This window comes from Ornithorhynchus anatinus, chromosome 4 (genome assembly GCF_004115215.2).
Source record: "Ornithorhynchus anatinus isolate Pmale09 chromosome 4, mOrnAna1.pri.v4, whole genome shotgun sequence".
Classification (NCBI taxonomy): Eukaryota; Metazoa; Chordata; class Mammalia; order Monotremata; family Ornithorhynchidae; genus Ornithorhynchus; species Ornithorhynchus anatinus.
This window is the reverse complement of record NC_041731.1, coordinates 7,604,038-7,618,847: the sequence shown is the minus strand read 5'-3', so window position 1 is coordinate 7,618,847 and position 14,810 is coordinate 7,604,038. Positions and strand designations below refer to the sequence as shown.

Below are 14,810 nucleotides of genomic sequence, written 5' to 3'. Positions count from 1 at the left end.
ACCTGGCCGTTTGATCCTTACACCAGGATGTATCAAAATCGCTGCTCAGTCTACAGTGGAAATGAAACTGCCAACACAGAATGAAATGAACGGTGCCTTCCCCCTCGAAACATGAAGGGTTTAAGATGACCTGAGAGTGAGGTCTAGCGTTCGTTCACATTTCATCTGGCTATGTAGTCAGAGTAGTTATCTGAAGGGAAGCGGAGGTGAATTAATGTCCTCTGAGTCCTCGGGAGAGAGAAAAATTGCGATATTTGGAGGGTTTTAGACTCTTGCATGCTTTTATTTCATATCTGCTTACCAGCACCTGAGCTGGCTATGGCCTGAACAGTGTTAAATGTATAATTTCTTTGTCCCTGCTCATCCATCAGTTAGGCCAGGAGGTCCTCCCAGGAGATGATCCTTTGACCAAGTGATTTGCCCAAGGTCACACAGCAGGCGTGTGGCAGCGCCAGGATTAGAACCCAGGTTCTCCTGACTCCCAGTGGCCGCGTGCTCTTTCCACTAGGCCACGCTGCTTCCTGAATAGATTAGGATTCCTCAAATAGCTGGCAGGACCGTACCTGCTCTCTTTCCCCAGCTACACTGACACCAAGGATTCACTCCACAGTAGCGTTTTTGGTCAGCGCTGGGGATCTGCAGAACCTTCATATTAAAAAAAACAAAACAACATTTTAATGCAAACAACGGTCACTCTTTAAAGAGATCAAGAATTTCTATTAAGAAAAAAGATCTTCATAGGTATTTCCGGGGCCTATAATTGTTCAACCGTGAAAAAGTGCCAAAGGCGAGCATCGGGAATATACAGAATCCGTCTATAGTGTTATAGTGAGCCCGTGGAAAACCCAGTTCAGCCTACTCCCGGCATCGTATTCAGAAGCGGTTTGGAATTTGGGAATTCCAACTTGGAATGCAGGTTCCTGCAGGGGAGAGAGAGGGCCCCTCGTATTTGCTTAGGAGCACAGGGACTTTTGGGGGACAGATCGGGAGGCCACCATGAGGTACTTTCGTTTAAACAGAAAGGTGGCGAATTTCAGTTCACTGGGCTCTTCAAAAGAGAAGTTTGGCTTCACAAGCCCAAATGCCACCCCAAAGATGGTCAAATGAGCAGCGAGATCCTGGCAGTGCCTGGGATTAGAGATTAATCTACAGTTTGAGGACCGGTGCCCTGATCACAGAGGGGGAGGATATGGGAAATGCAGAAGGAGAAACTCTAGGCTGAAAAATCTCCCAGTAGGACTTTTCAGTTCCCACAGGCGGAGACCTGACATTTCAGCCCCTCCCTGGTCCGGGGACACTCTTGTGGAAAAGACCCAAGGTAGGAAGGAAGAGGAAGGGGAGTCCAGTCTATTTCCTATGACACCAGACTTCTGCCCGCTTCAGGGTCAGCCAAGTACTACCAAACGGCTCATTTTCTGGGTGCCCACAACGACAGAGAAAGCAGACAGATCTGGCCCTTCCCCGGTCTTCTGTAAATTTGTGCCACCCAGGGGTTCCAACAGAGGTTTAGTGTAAAGAAAAGCTGCTCATTTGCTTTCTCTGGGTCCACCAGAACGCTAGATCCGATGACTGCCAATCTCATTTTAAGCCCCGGCTACTAGGGTCTCCCTTCGCTGGAAGTAGACTGGAGCGACAATTGGGTCTGAAATAGCTGCGGGTTTCACATCTGGATTGAAGATGCAGGAAGTTTGAAGGGACCAACGGACAGCTCGGAGCCATTCAGCTACATACTGCTGAGGGTTTGCCCACAACAATGACAACGGGGCTGTGGCTGGGTGATGTGACTGAGTTTCTGAAAATCTGGCTGTAGCTAGAAGGGGCAGGACTCTCATAAATGGCAGACCCAGAAAACAGTCACGACTTTACGCCTCTCCCCCAGAAACGGGGCAGCTGAGAGAACGTCTTATGTCTTGCTCGCCTGAGATAACTTTTTTTTCCTATGAATATCCTAAACCATTCCGCCCAGCTCTCTGAGGGCCAACTGTAAAGGGAAGGTTTGCAATTGTTTCACAGGAAAATCATTTTGGGGGAAATCACCCCGTAGAGCGGTGACCAATTTAAAGGAATCTGAGGTATAAAATCTGTTCTCTTTCTAAATGCTGTCTCTATTATCTCCACGTTGGCTCCTCGTTTTCAAAGATCTCCTATAGAGTTCAAGAATTTAGGCAAAGTGAAGACGACCAGTCAAGCCCCTAAGGCTACTCTTACTGGCAGGGTAAAATTCATCCCTTCCACTTTGGCACGGGAAGACACCAGGGACCCAATCGTCAGCCCACTGAGGAGCTGATAGCAAGGCAGGTTTTCCACAGCTTTTTCTTAGCCATTCAAAGTAGTCTTCTCAGCTAAGTCTTAGTTTAACCGCCCCCCGCCCCCTCAACAAGTTAAACCCACTAGATATATACGGTTATATTAGCCACCAGGACTCATCTTTGAACAGTGAAAATGTAACATACAGCTTTTTTCCTCCCCCACTCCCGGTTCTGAACTGTTCTCAGTAACTCGGATTGGTACAGAAGCTGGGTACCAAGAAAGCTCCCCCCCCCCCCCCCCACAACCCACACTGGTTGCTCAAAACAGATGAATTCTGGATCACCTTTTCTGGCCTTGTCACAGCTTTGAGAACAAGCTCCCCACCTCGCCAGTGTGTCTCAGCGAGTGAGTTGGAAGTCATTCCGGAAGGGAAAACGTATTGGAATTCCAGTTTGAAGGGTGCTTTTGGGGCGTGTTGTTGGACCGAGAGGAAAAGTTCATAAGGCATGAGTGGTCTTTCCATCTTATTTCTCCAGGTCACCCTCGGGGACCTGAATTTGTAAACTGGTGTGAGATTAATTCCCAGGGGCGGGTACTTCGTATCTGCCGACTGACACCGTCACTTGGGGAGATTCAAAAGGAAAGCTTGCTTTGCGACATCACGAGGAGGAACTGTGAGAACGGGTTCTGATTACAGCACAGAGGTAATCAGTCATTCAATGGCATAAAAGCTGTTGCCTTTTTCTTTTCAGGAGAGAGACACCAATAAAAGCAGAACCCAAATTCACAGGGGGGTTGCCTTAAGAAAACCCTAGAGGTGTCCCTCCACCCTTAACCTCATTTACTTTGGTGGCAGCTCGGATGCTACGGACGTCTCCCCCAACAGCCCAGATAATCCTCCGATCCAGATCGAGTGGCATTGATCGGCGTCCCCGATTTGACTTCCTGCCGCGAGCCGGGATTGAGGACGCTGACGGCCCGGGTCCACGGCTCCCGTCACGCCCCAGGAGGCCTCGGAGGCCGTCAACCCCCCTCCCGGTTCTACGGCCCAGTTCGGAACCGCTCGCCACCCGGCCACCGAAGTAGAGATCCTTTCCGAGACCTGAGGCTTGAAAGAAATTCTGAGCTTTAAGAACGGGCGGTGGGTTGGCGGCTTTTTGTTTGGCACCGACGGGTAAAAAGCGATGGCAAATCCCGGCCAGCCCCGGGAAGTAGGCTCTGCAGTCCTCTCGGGGAGAGCAGTTCAGATCCTTAACCAGTGCGTGTGACTGGGACTTTTCAGAACAGGAAGGGCAGCGAGGGATCTACGGGGGCAGAAGGCCCCTTTAAGGTGGATATCTATCACCCGAGGCTTGGAAAAATAGGAATTTTTTAAAAACCGGCTCAAGGGCAGCCACGTTTTAGGACCCATTAGGTTCCTGTAGGCCGATGGTTCTGGACGCGGTGAAAAGCTGCTCCCTGACGGAGCCTCGCCTGCCTCTGAGTGAAATACGGGATGGGCTGGGGGCTGATGCTGTTCGTTCACCTTCGTCAATCTGTTTCCCTACACGTACTTTGTCTCTCCTCCTCCCCTTGGGTGCTTTTTGCTGATATCCCCAGGAGGGACATTCTGTTCCATCACCTGCGGTGACGGGCGGGAGCTGCTGGGGGCCGTGGGGCAGAGATCGCCCTCCTCTACCCCCGACGCCCCCCTCCACAGTGCAGTCCCTTCAAGTTGGCAGCTAGTTTCAGGTGAGGGGTAGTTCCCGTCCCTCTCGGTGGTACTGAAGGAGTCAGCCCAAAACACAGGTTCCCCCCTCCCACCCCGTAAAAAGGTGCGGCGGTCAAAAAAAACAGAGAGTCTAAGACTCCACCCCGGGGTTGGGGCGGGCTGGGTCATCCCCTGTCAGGGGAGGGGGACGTCTCTTTTGGAAGTGCCATCCTAGGGCCCAGTGCCCCCAAGCCGCTGGGCCGTAGCGATCAGAGAGCGCAGCTGCACTAGCTTCCGAGGCCCCACCTCCCTCGGATCCTGGCTCTCCAGCCACCGCAGCGCCGTCTCCAGACCCCGAATTGCCTCACCGGCCGTGGGCACGGGGATCCTTCCCATCCCGGCCTCCTCCTCCCGCCCGGCAGGAGGGCCAACGGGGGGTGGGAGAGTGGCAGCGGCCATTCCGGGATGCTTCCCAGGACGCTCCCCTTCCTCCTCCTCCTCCTCCCCTCCTTCCAGAGGCTCCCCCAACCCGGCCGCCCCGTCGTCCAGATGCAGCCACTCGGCCACGTCCTCGGGAGCCAGGCGCTCGTAGGCCAGGGCGGCCAAGCGGGTGAGGTCGCCGAGCACCTCGCCGTGCTCCCTGGCCTCCTCGTCCTCCCCCGGGGCCCCCGGGTGGGCCCGGGGCTTCCGCTCGTCGTCCGGCCGAGGCTCGAAGGCGGCTCGCAGCCCTAGCAGCCAGCACCGTTCGATGCTGCCGGCCCGCACCAGGTCCCAGGAGAGGCCGGCCAGGTAGAGCATGTCCTTGAGCACGAAGCCGCGCGCGAAGTCCGGCGGGGAGCCCCCGGCGCGGGACACGGCCAGCCGCAACAGTTCCCGCTTGTAGAGCTGCTTAAAAGCGGACACCACCCCCTGCTCCAGCGGGGCCGGGATCCCGCCCCGGGTGCCGCTCCCGGACAGGAAGAGCACCCTCACCGCGCCGTCCGGGGTCCGCAGCTCCTCGGGCGGGCAGGTCCCCGGCTCCGACCCCGGCGCCCCCACCGAGCGGGGCCCCGGGCGCCTCCGGGCCGCCCGGTCGCCCTCCGCCCCCGGGGAGGGAGGCCGCGGCGGGGGCCGGGGCCACGGGTGGTGGTTGACCAAGAGCACCGCCTTCTGCTGCAGGCAGCTGCGCCGCAGGTAACGTTTCACCCCCGGGACGAACTCCTCGAAGAACCAGCTCCGCAGCAGCGCGGCGCTGAGCCAGGCGTCGGGGCTGTAGCGGTACGAGGCCGGGAATTTGTCCTGGTTGTGGTGCCGGAGGCTGGGGGGATCGGGCAGCCGGCCGACCACCAAGGGCTTCAGCTTATGGCCGCCCGTCAGGTTGGCGGCCAGAAGCACCGTGACCCGGTCCCCTCGCCACCGCCGGCCCCCGCCCCCGGGGCCCCCTCCGGGATCCCCCTCCCCGAGGGGAGCCGTCTGCTCGGGCAAGAGCTTCCAGTAGAGGCCGGTGACGTCGGCGTTATAGATCTGCTCGTCGCCGTAGCCGCCGGCGGCGGGGGGCGGCGGGCCGGCCTCGGCCTTGACGGGCGACGGCGGGGCGGGGGCGGCGGGCGGGGGGTCGGCCTCGCCGTAGACGCGCCGGCCGGAGATGCCGTGGCGCTTCTGCCAGCGCCAGAACCAGCCGTGGCTGGCCTTGAAGGTGCACCGGGGGCCGTAGATCTGGCGGGCGAAGGCCTCGGCCTGGGCCTGGATGATGGGGCCGGACAGCGGGATGCCGTGCCGCCGCAGGGTGAGGAACCACGTGTGGACGGCCCGGTCGATCTCCTCCTCGTTGGCCAACCGCATCTTCTTGCGTCGGGTGCCCGCCTCGCCCCCGAGCTGGTCCAGGAACCAGCGCAGCTTGGGCTCGTCCTTCAGCCAGCCCCTCAGCGTGCCCCCGGGCACCCCGAAGTCGCGGCACACGCTGGCCTGGCGCTCGCCGCCCTTCACGCGCTCGATGGCCCGCAGCTTGTCCTTGATGGAGTAGGCCTTGCGGAAGGCCATCTTCGCCGCCATGCAGGGGGTCGAGCCGGACGGGGGCAACCCTGAGGGGGACAGGCTTGGGCCGGGGGTCGTCACCCCGCTCGCCCCGACCCCTGCGGGCCCTGGCAAGGCCGATGGGGGTCTGGTCCTCTCTGCCCCCATCGATGACCGCTCCTCCTCCTCCTCTGGCCCCTCCAGGATGGGCGGCTGGGGCAGGAGGGGACGGCAGCTCGATGGGGACGAGGCCGCAGGGTGCATGTCGACGACGGGCGACCACGGGGAGCCATAGATCGCCAAGCGCGTTATAGGCGGGGCGCGTAATAGGAGGGGAGGGGGGCGGGGCGCCCTTTTGTCTCCCGCGCAGGGCCCCGCTGCTCCCCGCGCATGCGCCCTCCCCCCTGCGGGCCCCTCCCGCGGCTGCGCATGCGCGCCCCCTCCCCAGCCGCCGAGGCTGATTCCCGCCCGCCCCAGCCTCCGGACGATCCCATTCGGACAGACGGGGGGGGGGAACTCGCTCCCCGTTGCCCCGCGTTCCCGGCTGGAAGCCATCCGCCATCCTCACCCCCCGCCATCCCCGGGGATCCCCAAAGGGGAACGAAGCCGAGGCACGGTGCCGTGCGGGGAAGGGCCGCCGCGGCTCCCGTGAGGGGAGGGATGGCCCTCCTCCTCCCCCCCCCCCGCCGTCGGGCGGTTGGTAGATTCCCGGCCCTCATTTCCCGTGCGCGAGCGCGGCCGCCTCCTTTCGCCCCGCGAGACCCCGCGCGCGCCTGGACGCTGCCCGGCCCCTCCCCCACCCCCAGCACGAGCCGGAGGAAGCCGCCTCACCCCCCTTCCTCACCCCGTCTCCCTCCGCGGCGTGTGAGTAGCGGGCCCGGGACCCTCTGCGAAGCGATCGGGGGCCGAGGGACCCAGCCGGGGCATCTCCTTTCGGGACCCACTTAGGGGTGAACGGTGCTTCGAGGGTCGGGGGAGGACTGCCGTCGCGGGGGAGGGAGGACGGGGGTTCGGGCGGAAGGATATGGCGGCCTTAGGGAGGGCCGACCTGGGGGAATGGCCAACCTGGGGGAATGGCCAACCTGAAGGAAGGACAACTTGAGGGATGGTCAACCTGGGGGATGGTCAATCTGAAGGAAGGTCAACCTGGGGGATGGCCAGCCTGAAGGAAGGTCAACCTGGGGGATGGCCAACCTGAGGGATGGTCAGTCTGAAGGAAGGTCAACCTGGGAGATGGCCAGCCTGAAGGAAGGTCAACCTGGGGGAGGCCAACCTGAAAGCTGGCCAACCTGAAGGAAGGACAACCAATGAGGGATGGCCAACCCAGGGGATGGTCAACCTGAAGGAAGGCCAACCCGAGGGATGGCCAACCCAGGGAAAGATCAACCCGAGGGATGGATGGTCAACCCGAGGGAAGGTCAACCCGGGGGAAGGTCAACCTGGGGGAAGGCCAACCTGAAGGAAGGCCAACCTGAGGGATGGTCAACCTGCAGGAAGGCCAACCCGAGGGATGGCCAACCCAGGGAAAGATCAACCCGAGGGATGGATGGCCAACCTGAAGGATGGTCAACCCGAGGGAAGGCCAACCTGAAGGAAGGCCAACCTGCGGAAAGGCTGACCTGAAGGAAGGCCACCCTAAGGGAAGGCCAGCGTGAAGGAGGATCAACCTGGTGGATGGCCAATCTCGGAGGATGGCCAATCTCGAAGGAAGGTCAACCTGGGGGAAGGCCAACCTGCGGAAAGGCTGACCTGAATGAAGGCCACCCTAAGGGAAGGCCAGCGTGAAGGAGGATCAACCTGGCGGATGGCCAATCTCGGAGGATGGCCAATCTCGAAGGATGGCCAACCTCGAAGGAAGGTCAACCTGGGGGAAGGCCAACCTGCGGAAAGGCTGACCTGAAGGAAGGCCACCCTGAGGGAAGGCCAACGTGAAGGAGGATCAACCTGGAGGATGGCCAATCTCGGAGGATGGCCAATCTCGGAGGATGGCCAATCTCGGAGGATGGCCAACCTCGGAGGAAGGCCAACCTCGAAGGAAGGCCAACCTGCGGAAAGGCTGACCTGAAGGAGGGCCACCCTGAGGGAAGGCCAACGTGAAGGAAGGCCATCCTGAAGAAAGGCCAACCTGAAGGAAGGCCACCCTAGGGGAAGGCCCAGGGCTGTCCTTCCTGGGATTCCCCCGCCATAGCCTGACCCCCTCCTTGCGGGCTGGAAATGTGTCTCTTTATTGCCTTGTTGACCTCTCCTTAGCGCTTAGTACAGTGCTCCCCCCACCGTAAGCGCTCCACGTGGCTCAGCGGAAAGAACCCGGGCTTTGGAGTCAGAGGTCATGGGTTCGAATGCCGGCTTGGCCGCTTGTCAGCCGGGTGACTTTGGGCGAGTCACTTCACTTCTCGGTGCCTCAGTGACCTCATCTGTAAAATGGGGATGAAGACCGTGAGCCCCACGTGGGACAACCGATTTCCCCTGTGTCTCCCCCAGCGCTTAGAACGGTGCGCGGCACATAGTAAGCGCTTAACAAATACCAACATTATTAGGAGAGAGCGGCAGAGGCGTCCGCCGGCTCAGGCCTGGGCTGGAGCGATGGCCGACGGCGTCGACTGGGTAACGAATGGCTACTCGGGGCTTCCTGGGTGCAGAGCGCTGTACTAAGCGCTCGGGAAAGAACAACGTGGCTCAGTGGAAAGGGCCCGGGCTTGGGAGTCAGAGGTCGTGGGTTCTAATCCCGGCCCCGCCACTTGTCAGCCGGGTGACTTTGGGCAAGTCGCTTCACTTCTCTGGGCCTCAGTGACCTCATCTGTCAAATGGGGATGAAGACTGGGAGCCCCACGGGACAACCTGATCACCCTGGATCCATCCCAGCGCTTAGAACGGTGCTCGGCACATAGTAAGCGCTTAACAAATACCATCGTCATCACTTAGCTGTGTGACTTGGGGCAAGTCGCTTCACTTCTGTGTGCCTCAGTGACCTCATCTGTAAAATGGGGATGAAGACTGTGAGCCCCACGTGGCACAACCTGTTCACCTTGTAGCCCTCCAGCGCTTAGAACAGTGCTTTGCGTATAGTAAGCGCTTAACAAATGTCATTATTACTAAGAATAATTGGTAGGCGGGCCCCAGACAGACCCCGGCCTCGAACCCTTGTCCGTGGTAGGAGCCGGTCAGGGCCGCCCGAAGCAGAAAAATTAGGATATTATCCCTGGGGAAGTCGAGGCAGGCCGTCGGGCCGACCCTCTCGTCCTCAGGCATCGAGTGGCTCTGTAGCCCCCAGGGAGAGGTCGCCAGCCTCACCCCTCGACGTAATAACGATGGCCTTTGTTAAGCGCTTACTCTGTGCTGAGCGCCGGGGTCGATCCAAGCTAATCAGGGTGTCCCACGTGGGGCTCACAGTCTTCATCCCCATTTTACAGAGGAGGGAACTGAGACCCAGAGAAGCGAAGCCACTTCCCCGAAGTCACCCAGCTGACGAGTGGCAGAAGGGGTATTAGAACCCGCGACCGCCGACTCCCAAGCCCAGGTTCTCTCCGCTGTCACGCTTAGTAGCAGTGGCACTTGTTGAGCGCTTACTGCGTGCCCAGCGCTGTACTAAGCGCCGGGGAGAATGGCGTAGAGGATAGAGCACGGGCCTGGGAATCAGATGGTCATGGGTTCTAATCCTGGCTCGGCCAATGTCTGCAGTGTGACCGGGGGCAAGTCACTTCTCGGAGCCTCAGTTATCTCATCTGTAAAATGGGGATTGAGACAGGGAACCCCAAGTGGGACAGGGACTCTGTTTAGCTTGATTTACTTGTATTCACCCCAGTGCTCAGTACAGTGCCTGTTACACAATAAACACTTAAATACCATAATAATAATTAAGCGCCCACTGTACTAAGCGCTGGGGAGAATGGCCAGAGGATAGAGCAACGGGCCTGGGAGTCAGAAGGTCATGGGTTCTAATCCCGTCTCGGCCACCCGTCTGCTGTATGACCTCGGGCGAGTCACTTCATTTCTCTGGGCCTCGGTGACCTCATCCGTAATTCGGGGATTGAGACCGTGAACCCCAAGTGGGACAGGGACTCCGTCCGGCCCGATTTACTTGCATTGACCCTGGTGCTCAGTACAGTGCGCGGCACGTAGGAAGCGCTAAACAAATACCACAATCACTTCTCATTTTTGCAGCCGTTCAAAAAAGCAAATCAGAAGTCGCCGACTTCCTGCGTGGGCCGAGCCCCGATGCCCGTCTCCTCCACGCTTAGTCCCCCTCTCTAAGCTCCTCCCTTCGCTTCCTCTTTTTTTACAATTTAAACTCCACCTCCCAAGCCGCCCAGGATGGGATGCTTTTTTTTTTTTGCACCCCGGAGGTGGGTGGGGACCGTCCACGCTGGTGGCTGTGAAGCCTGACGCCGAGGACCCGATTTAGCCCCCGGTGGGTTCGTCCAGTTCAGTAGTAAGATACTCCTTCAGACTGAGCGCCTGTTGTCTGAACCCTTAAGGCCAGAGAAGCCACCACCCGGTGCTGGAGTTCCAGTTCCCGAGACTGCCCGGCGTTCCCCGATTTAGCCCGGTCCCCGGATTGTCCGTCATTTCGCTATGCCTAAAGGCGGTAGCAGGTAATTTTCCCCAGGAGGTTGCAAGATCTGGGGCCGATTTGCCGTGGCTTGGGGGAAAAGACGCCAAGGGGAGGGGCATGATTTGTGGTGAGCTTCCCTGCGCTGTCGTCTTGCGCCCGAGCTTGTCCTCCCCTTTTTTCCGAGTAGCGCGCTGAACGTCGGAAGGAATTGTGGTTTTGCGGGTCCCAGATGTTTCCCCTTCTCACCGGGAATCGAATGCGGACCGGGAGCCCCGCAAGCTCTGCGTTGCATGTTTTCAGCCGTAACCCTGAAAGGATTGGCACGGCGGACTAAAACAGTTGATTTTGGAGAAGCCTCCAGAGATCATTTCAGCCACCTTTGCCACAGACCGGCCGGACCCAGATATTTTTTCCAAGGAAGGCCTCGCGGCCTCGGCAATCGGATCCGGGGCTTAATACAGTGTCGGTATCGGGTGGCAGGGGCAGCGGAGACGCGAGGAGACCCGTTTTCCTCCCTGCCGGGGTTGGAACCGAAAGGGCACGGTGTGATTGAGGACGGAAGTCTTTGCCATTTAAACCCCGCGTCTCTGAATTGCGCCGGGTGCGTTACTGCGGAGCAAAATAAGCTGAAGACCAGGATCCCGTTCTTGATCTTAAATCCTCAAAAACACGCTGGTCTGGAGAGTTCGTGGCTGAGGGTGATCCTAACCCAACGCGTTTTGTTTTGGCACCGTAACTTGTGACTTAAACCATATTTATAGAGACCGAAATGGCCAGTGCAAGCTCCCAAGAGCATGAAACTTTTAAGCCGGGAGAATCAAAGGAACTTGAGTGATTTCTCGTCAAGCTACTTCATGTGTCATCTGTGGATGATGAGTGGATCTGAAACTTAAAATGGCCGTCCCGTAGCCGAGTAGGGCCAAGTGGGTATCTCTAGGTCAGGGCCTTCTTTTCCTGGTCTGCCGTAAGGCGATGTTGCCGTGTCCATCGCGTGTTACAGAAGAAGCTCTCAGCCAGAGTGCGTGCGTTTGTATGTAAGTTAGGAGGGTGAATTCCACCCTTTTCTAGGTGTTGGGAAGCCGAGTGGATCGTTGTCGGTCTCGGGTAGAGAAGCAGCGTGGCTCAGTGGAAAGAGCCCGGGCTTGGGAGTCAGAGATCATGGGTTCGAATCCCGGCTCTGCCACTTGTCAGCCGTGTGACTGCGGGCGAGTCACTTCACTTCTCTGGGCCTCAGTGACCTCATCTGTCAAATGGGGGTGAAGACCGTGAGCCTCACGTGGGACAACCTGATGATCCTGTATCTCCCCCAGCGCTTAGAACAGTGCTCTGCACGTAGTAAGTGCTTAACAAATACCAACATTATTATTATTATTATTATTATTATTAATGGAATGAGGGAGGGAAGAACCCGTAGAGACAGTCACAGGTTGACTTTTGCTGTTGAACTCTCAAGCTGAAAGGACCGTTTAGGGTCAGCTGTGATGTGCATAATAAACACTCAATAAATGCCATTGATGGATGTGGATAATTGCTCTCCCTCACTTCAAAACCTTATCAAAGGCACATCTGCCAAATGCTTTCCTCTCCTCTTCCACTCCCTTTATCTGTCTCCCACTCTAGACTGTGAGCTCCCCATGGGCAGGGAACGAGTCTGTTGTCGAGTACTCTCCCAAGCGCTTTGTACAGTGCTCTGCACACAGTGACTGATCAATAAATCAGATTGAATGAATGGAGTGAGGCCGGTGCCCGGGTGTGTTCACGGTGCGGGAACTCAGGAAGTCGCCCAAAGGTTTTACTGTGAGAATCAGTCCGGCCCCGTGAACTCTGCTGGACTAGTGGCCTGTGGCGAATTAACTGTATTTATTGAGCGCTTACTGTGTGCAGAGCACTCACTATAACAGTTGGTAGACCTGTTCCCTGCCCGCAACGAGCTTACCGTCTAGAGGGGGAGAGGCATTAATATAAATTGTGGATATGGATATAAGGGCTGAGAGAGGGGTGAATCAAAGGTGCAAATCAAGTACAAGAGTGTCGCGGAATGAGTGGGAAAAGAAGAAATGAGGGAGCAAGTCGGGGAAGGCCTCTTGGAGGAGTTTGAAGGTGGGGAGTGCAAGTTGTGAAGAGGGAGCGAGTCCCAGGCCTCAAAGTGGGTGGGTGACGAGCTAGACAAGATCAAGGTACAGCGAGAGGGTTGGCATTAGAGGAGCCAAGCTTGTAGGCTGGATTATAGTAGGAAATAAGGGAAATGGCAGTGATTGATAAATCCGGTTGAATGAATTAATTAAAAGGCGGTGGTAAGGAATCTCTGTTTGCGGAGGTGGGTGGGCAACCCCTAGAGGCTCCCGGAGAGTGGGAAAACACGGACTGGTTTGTAGAAAAATGGTTCCGGGCAGCAGAGTGAAGTGTGGACCGAAGTGGGGGAGACAGAGGTCAGCAAGGAAGGATTAAAAAAGGCACTTCAAACTTGCCAGCTTTGTGGTTTTAGTTAAGGCAGGGTAGAATAAATGCTCAAACTTGCCAGCCCTGTGGTTTTAATTCTCTTTCCCTCTCTCCTCTTTTACCCATGTGCATTTCCTAGAAGGAGGTATGTCTCCCATCGGGTGACATATGGCATTTCTAGCGGGTTGGCCTACAGTCGCCCAGAGTGCTCTCATTAAACAAGGAAGGAAATGGGTGGGTGCTAATTACAACTGTAATAGCCAGTAACTGCATCTCATTAAAATTACAGAGCAGGTGGTTTCCACCGCTCTGGCTGTGCTCATTCAAAAGCACTGCGGGAAAACTGGCCTGGCATCATTCCGGAAACCCGGAAGGCTGAGGCACCGATCGACTACCAGCGTAATCTCTTCTGTATTAGAAAAACTTGATGGAGAACTTTTTTTTTTTGGCCCTGCGCGGAAATACGAAATGAACAAGGAGAAATGTGCAAAATAAAGATTAGCCGATGTCTCAACTATCCCCAAGTCAATATGCATTCCTCGTCTTTTATTTAAGAAGTGGATATTAAAGTCAAGTACTTGATGGTTGTAATTTTTTTTTTTTAATCCCACCTGGATTTTTGATTGGGGTTTAATTTTTCCCTGGCTCTGTTTATTTTGTCTTCTGGTTATTGTTATTGGATATTCCTACAACTAGAGGTGAATCTTACTGATTTCCTGAAACGTTCACTCTTCCTTTGTGAAGATGGGTCTCCCGGTGACTTACTTCAGAGTGTGTCCTTCCTGACCTTGGTTCGTGTCCTTGAGGAAATTTCTTTTCTGCTATATCTAACTTTGGTCCTTTTTCTTTATGCTGTCCTAGGAGCTAAAAAAGTAAGTACCGACCACCGTCTCCAGCATTGTCATGTCCCTTCTGTCAACCTCAGGAGTAGTGGTTACCAGACCAATCAATAGCAGTTATTGAACTCTTATTCTGGGCCAAGCGCTGTACTAAGCACTTGGGAGAGTACAGTAGAGTTAGGTATGATCCCCACCCTCAGGGAGTTTACAGTCTAGTAGATGACGCTGTCAATTGTGCTCTCTTCTATACTTGTGGGTTCCTGGGCAGATGGCTAAAAAATCTAGTTGCCAAAGTTCAGCATTTTGTTTTCATCTCCGCCCCCCAAAATTGAAAATATGTGCTTCAAAGGAATTTGTCATCAGTACCTAATGCAAACCCGTTACCTGCAAGGAGAGCATAAAGGTTCTCCGCCCCAAACGCCTCCCAAAGAATTGATCTGAAATGTATCCCGCTTAGGGATAGACAGGGTGAGACAGGCTGGGCCTGACCTGATTATCTGATAGCTACCCCAGCATTTAGTAGAGTGTCAGATCCCCTTCAAAAGATTAGTATCCCACCCGCAGAACGTTTGGCAAAAATTTTGCGCTGACAGAGAAGCTGGCCTTTCAGACAGGAAGGAGCCACAGGAGGAGAGGGAGATAAGATGGTGAGCCATCCATCAGCCAAACTTGTCACCTGGTTGGGGTGCGAGCGTTGGAAGCTCCCAGCTGGTCCACGGGTCCTTTCCCTCTTGCCAATTTCCTCCTGCCGTAGCCTGCGTCGCCCACCCCTCTCAGCGGCAGCTTCGTTTCTTTGAGAAGAAATTCTGCCACGAGTAAATATGAGTTTGACACCATTACGGTAAGGGAGTGAAAACAGTGGGTGGTGATTTACATAATATCCAACTCAGCTCGGTCTGGCAAGTTGCTTTCGCGGTGCCTGAAGCATCTGCCAGGTTAAATCAGCAATCCCACAAGACTGAGGTGTATTTCAATGGCAAAATGTTTCTGTTTTATGGTCGCTGTGCCTGATTTTGCTTTTAGCTTTTATTTGGTCTTTTAGCCCCCT

General features: G+C 56.3%; 1 protein-coding gene across 1 annotated transcript; it reads right to left on the bottom strand.

Annotated features, from left to right (window-relative positions):
• Window positions 1–257: 257 nt before the first annotated feature.
• Window positions 258–6,285, bottom strand: TIGD5 (tigger transposable element derived 5). Its single transcript, XM_029063116.2, has 2 exons — window positions 2,594–6,285; window positions 258–645 (listed from the first exon to the last, which is right to left on the bottom strand). Exon 1 carries the CDS (start codon window positions 6,194–6,196, stop codon window positions 4,172–4,174), a length of 2,025 nt encoding a protein of 674 aa, XP_028918949.1. The 5' UTR covers window positions 6,197–6,285; the 3' UTR covers window positions 258–645; window positions 2,594–4,171.
• Between the last annotated feature and the right edge of the window lie 8,525 nt (window positions 6,286–14,810).

Coding starts and splice junctions, on each gene's coding strand:
- TIGD5 (XM_029063116.2), bottom strand. CDS start 6,196: ATGCACCCTGCGGCCTCGTCCCCATCGAGCTGCCGTCCCCTCCTGCCC.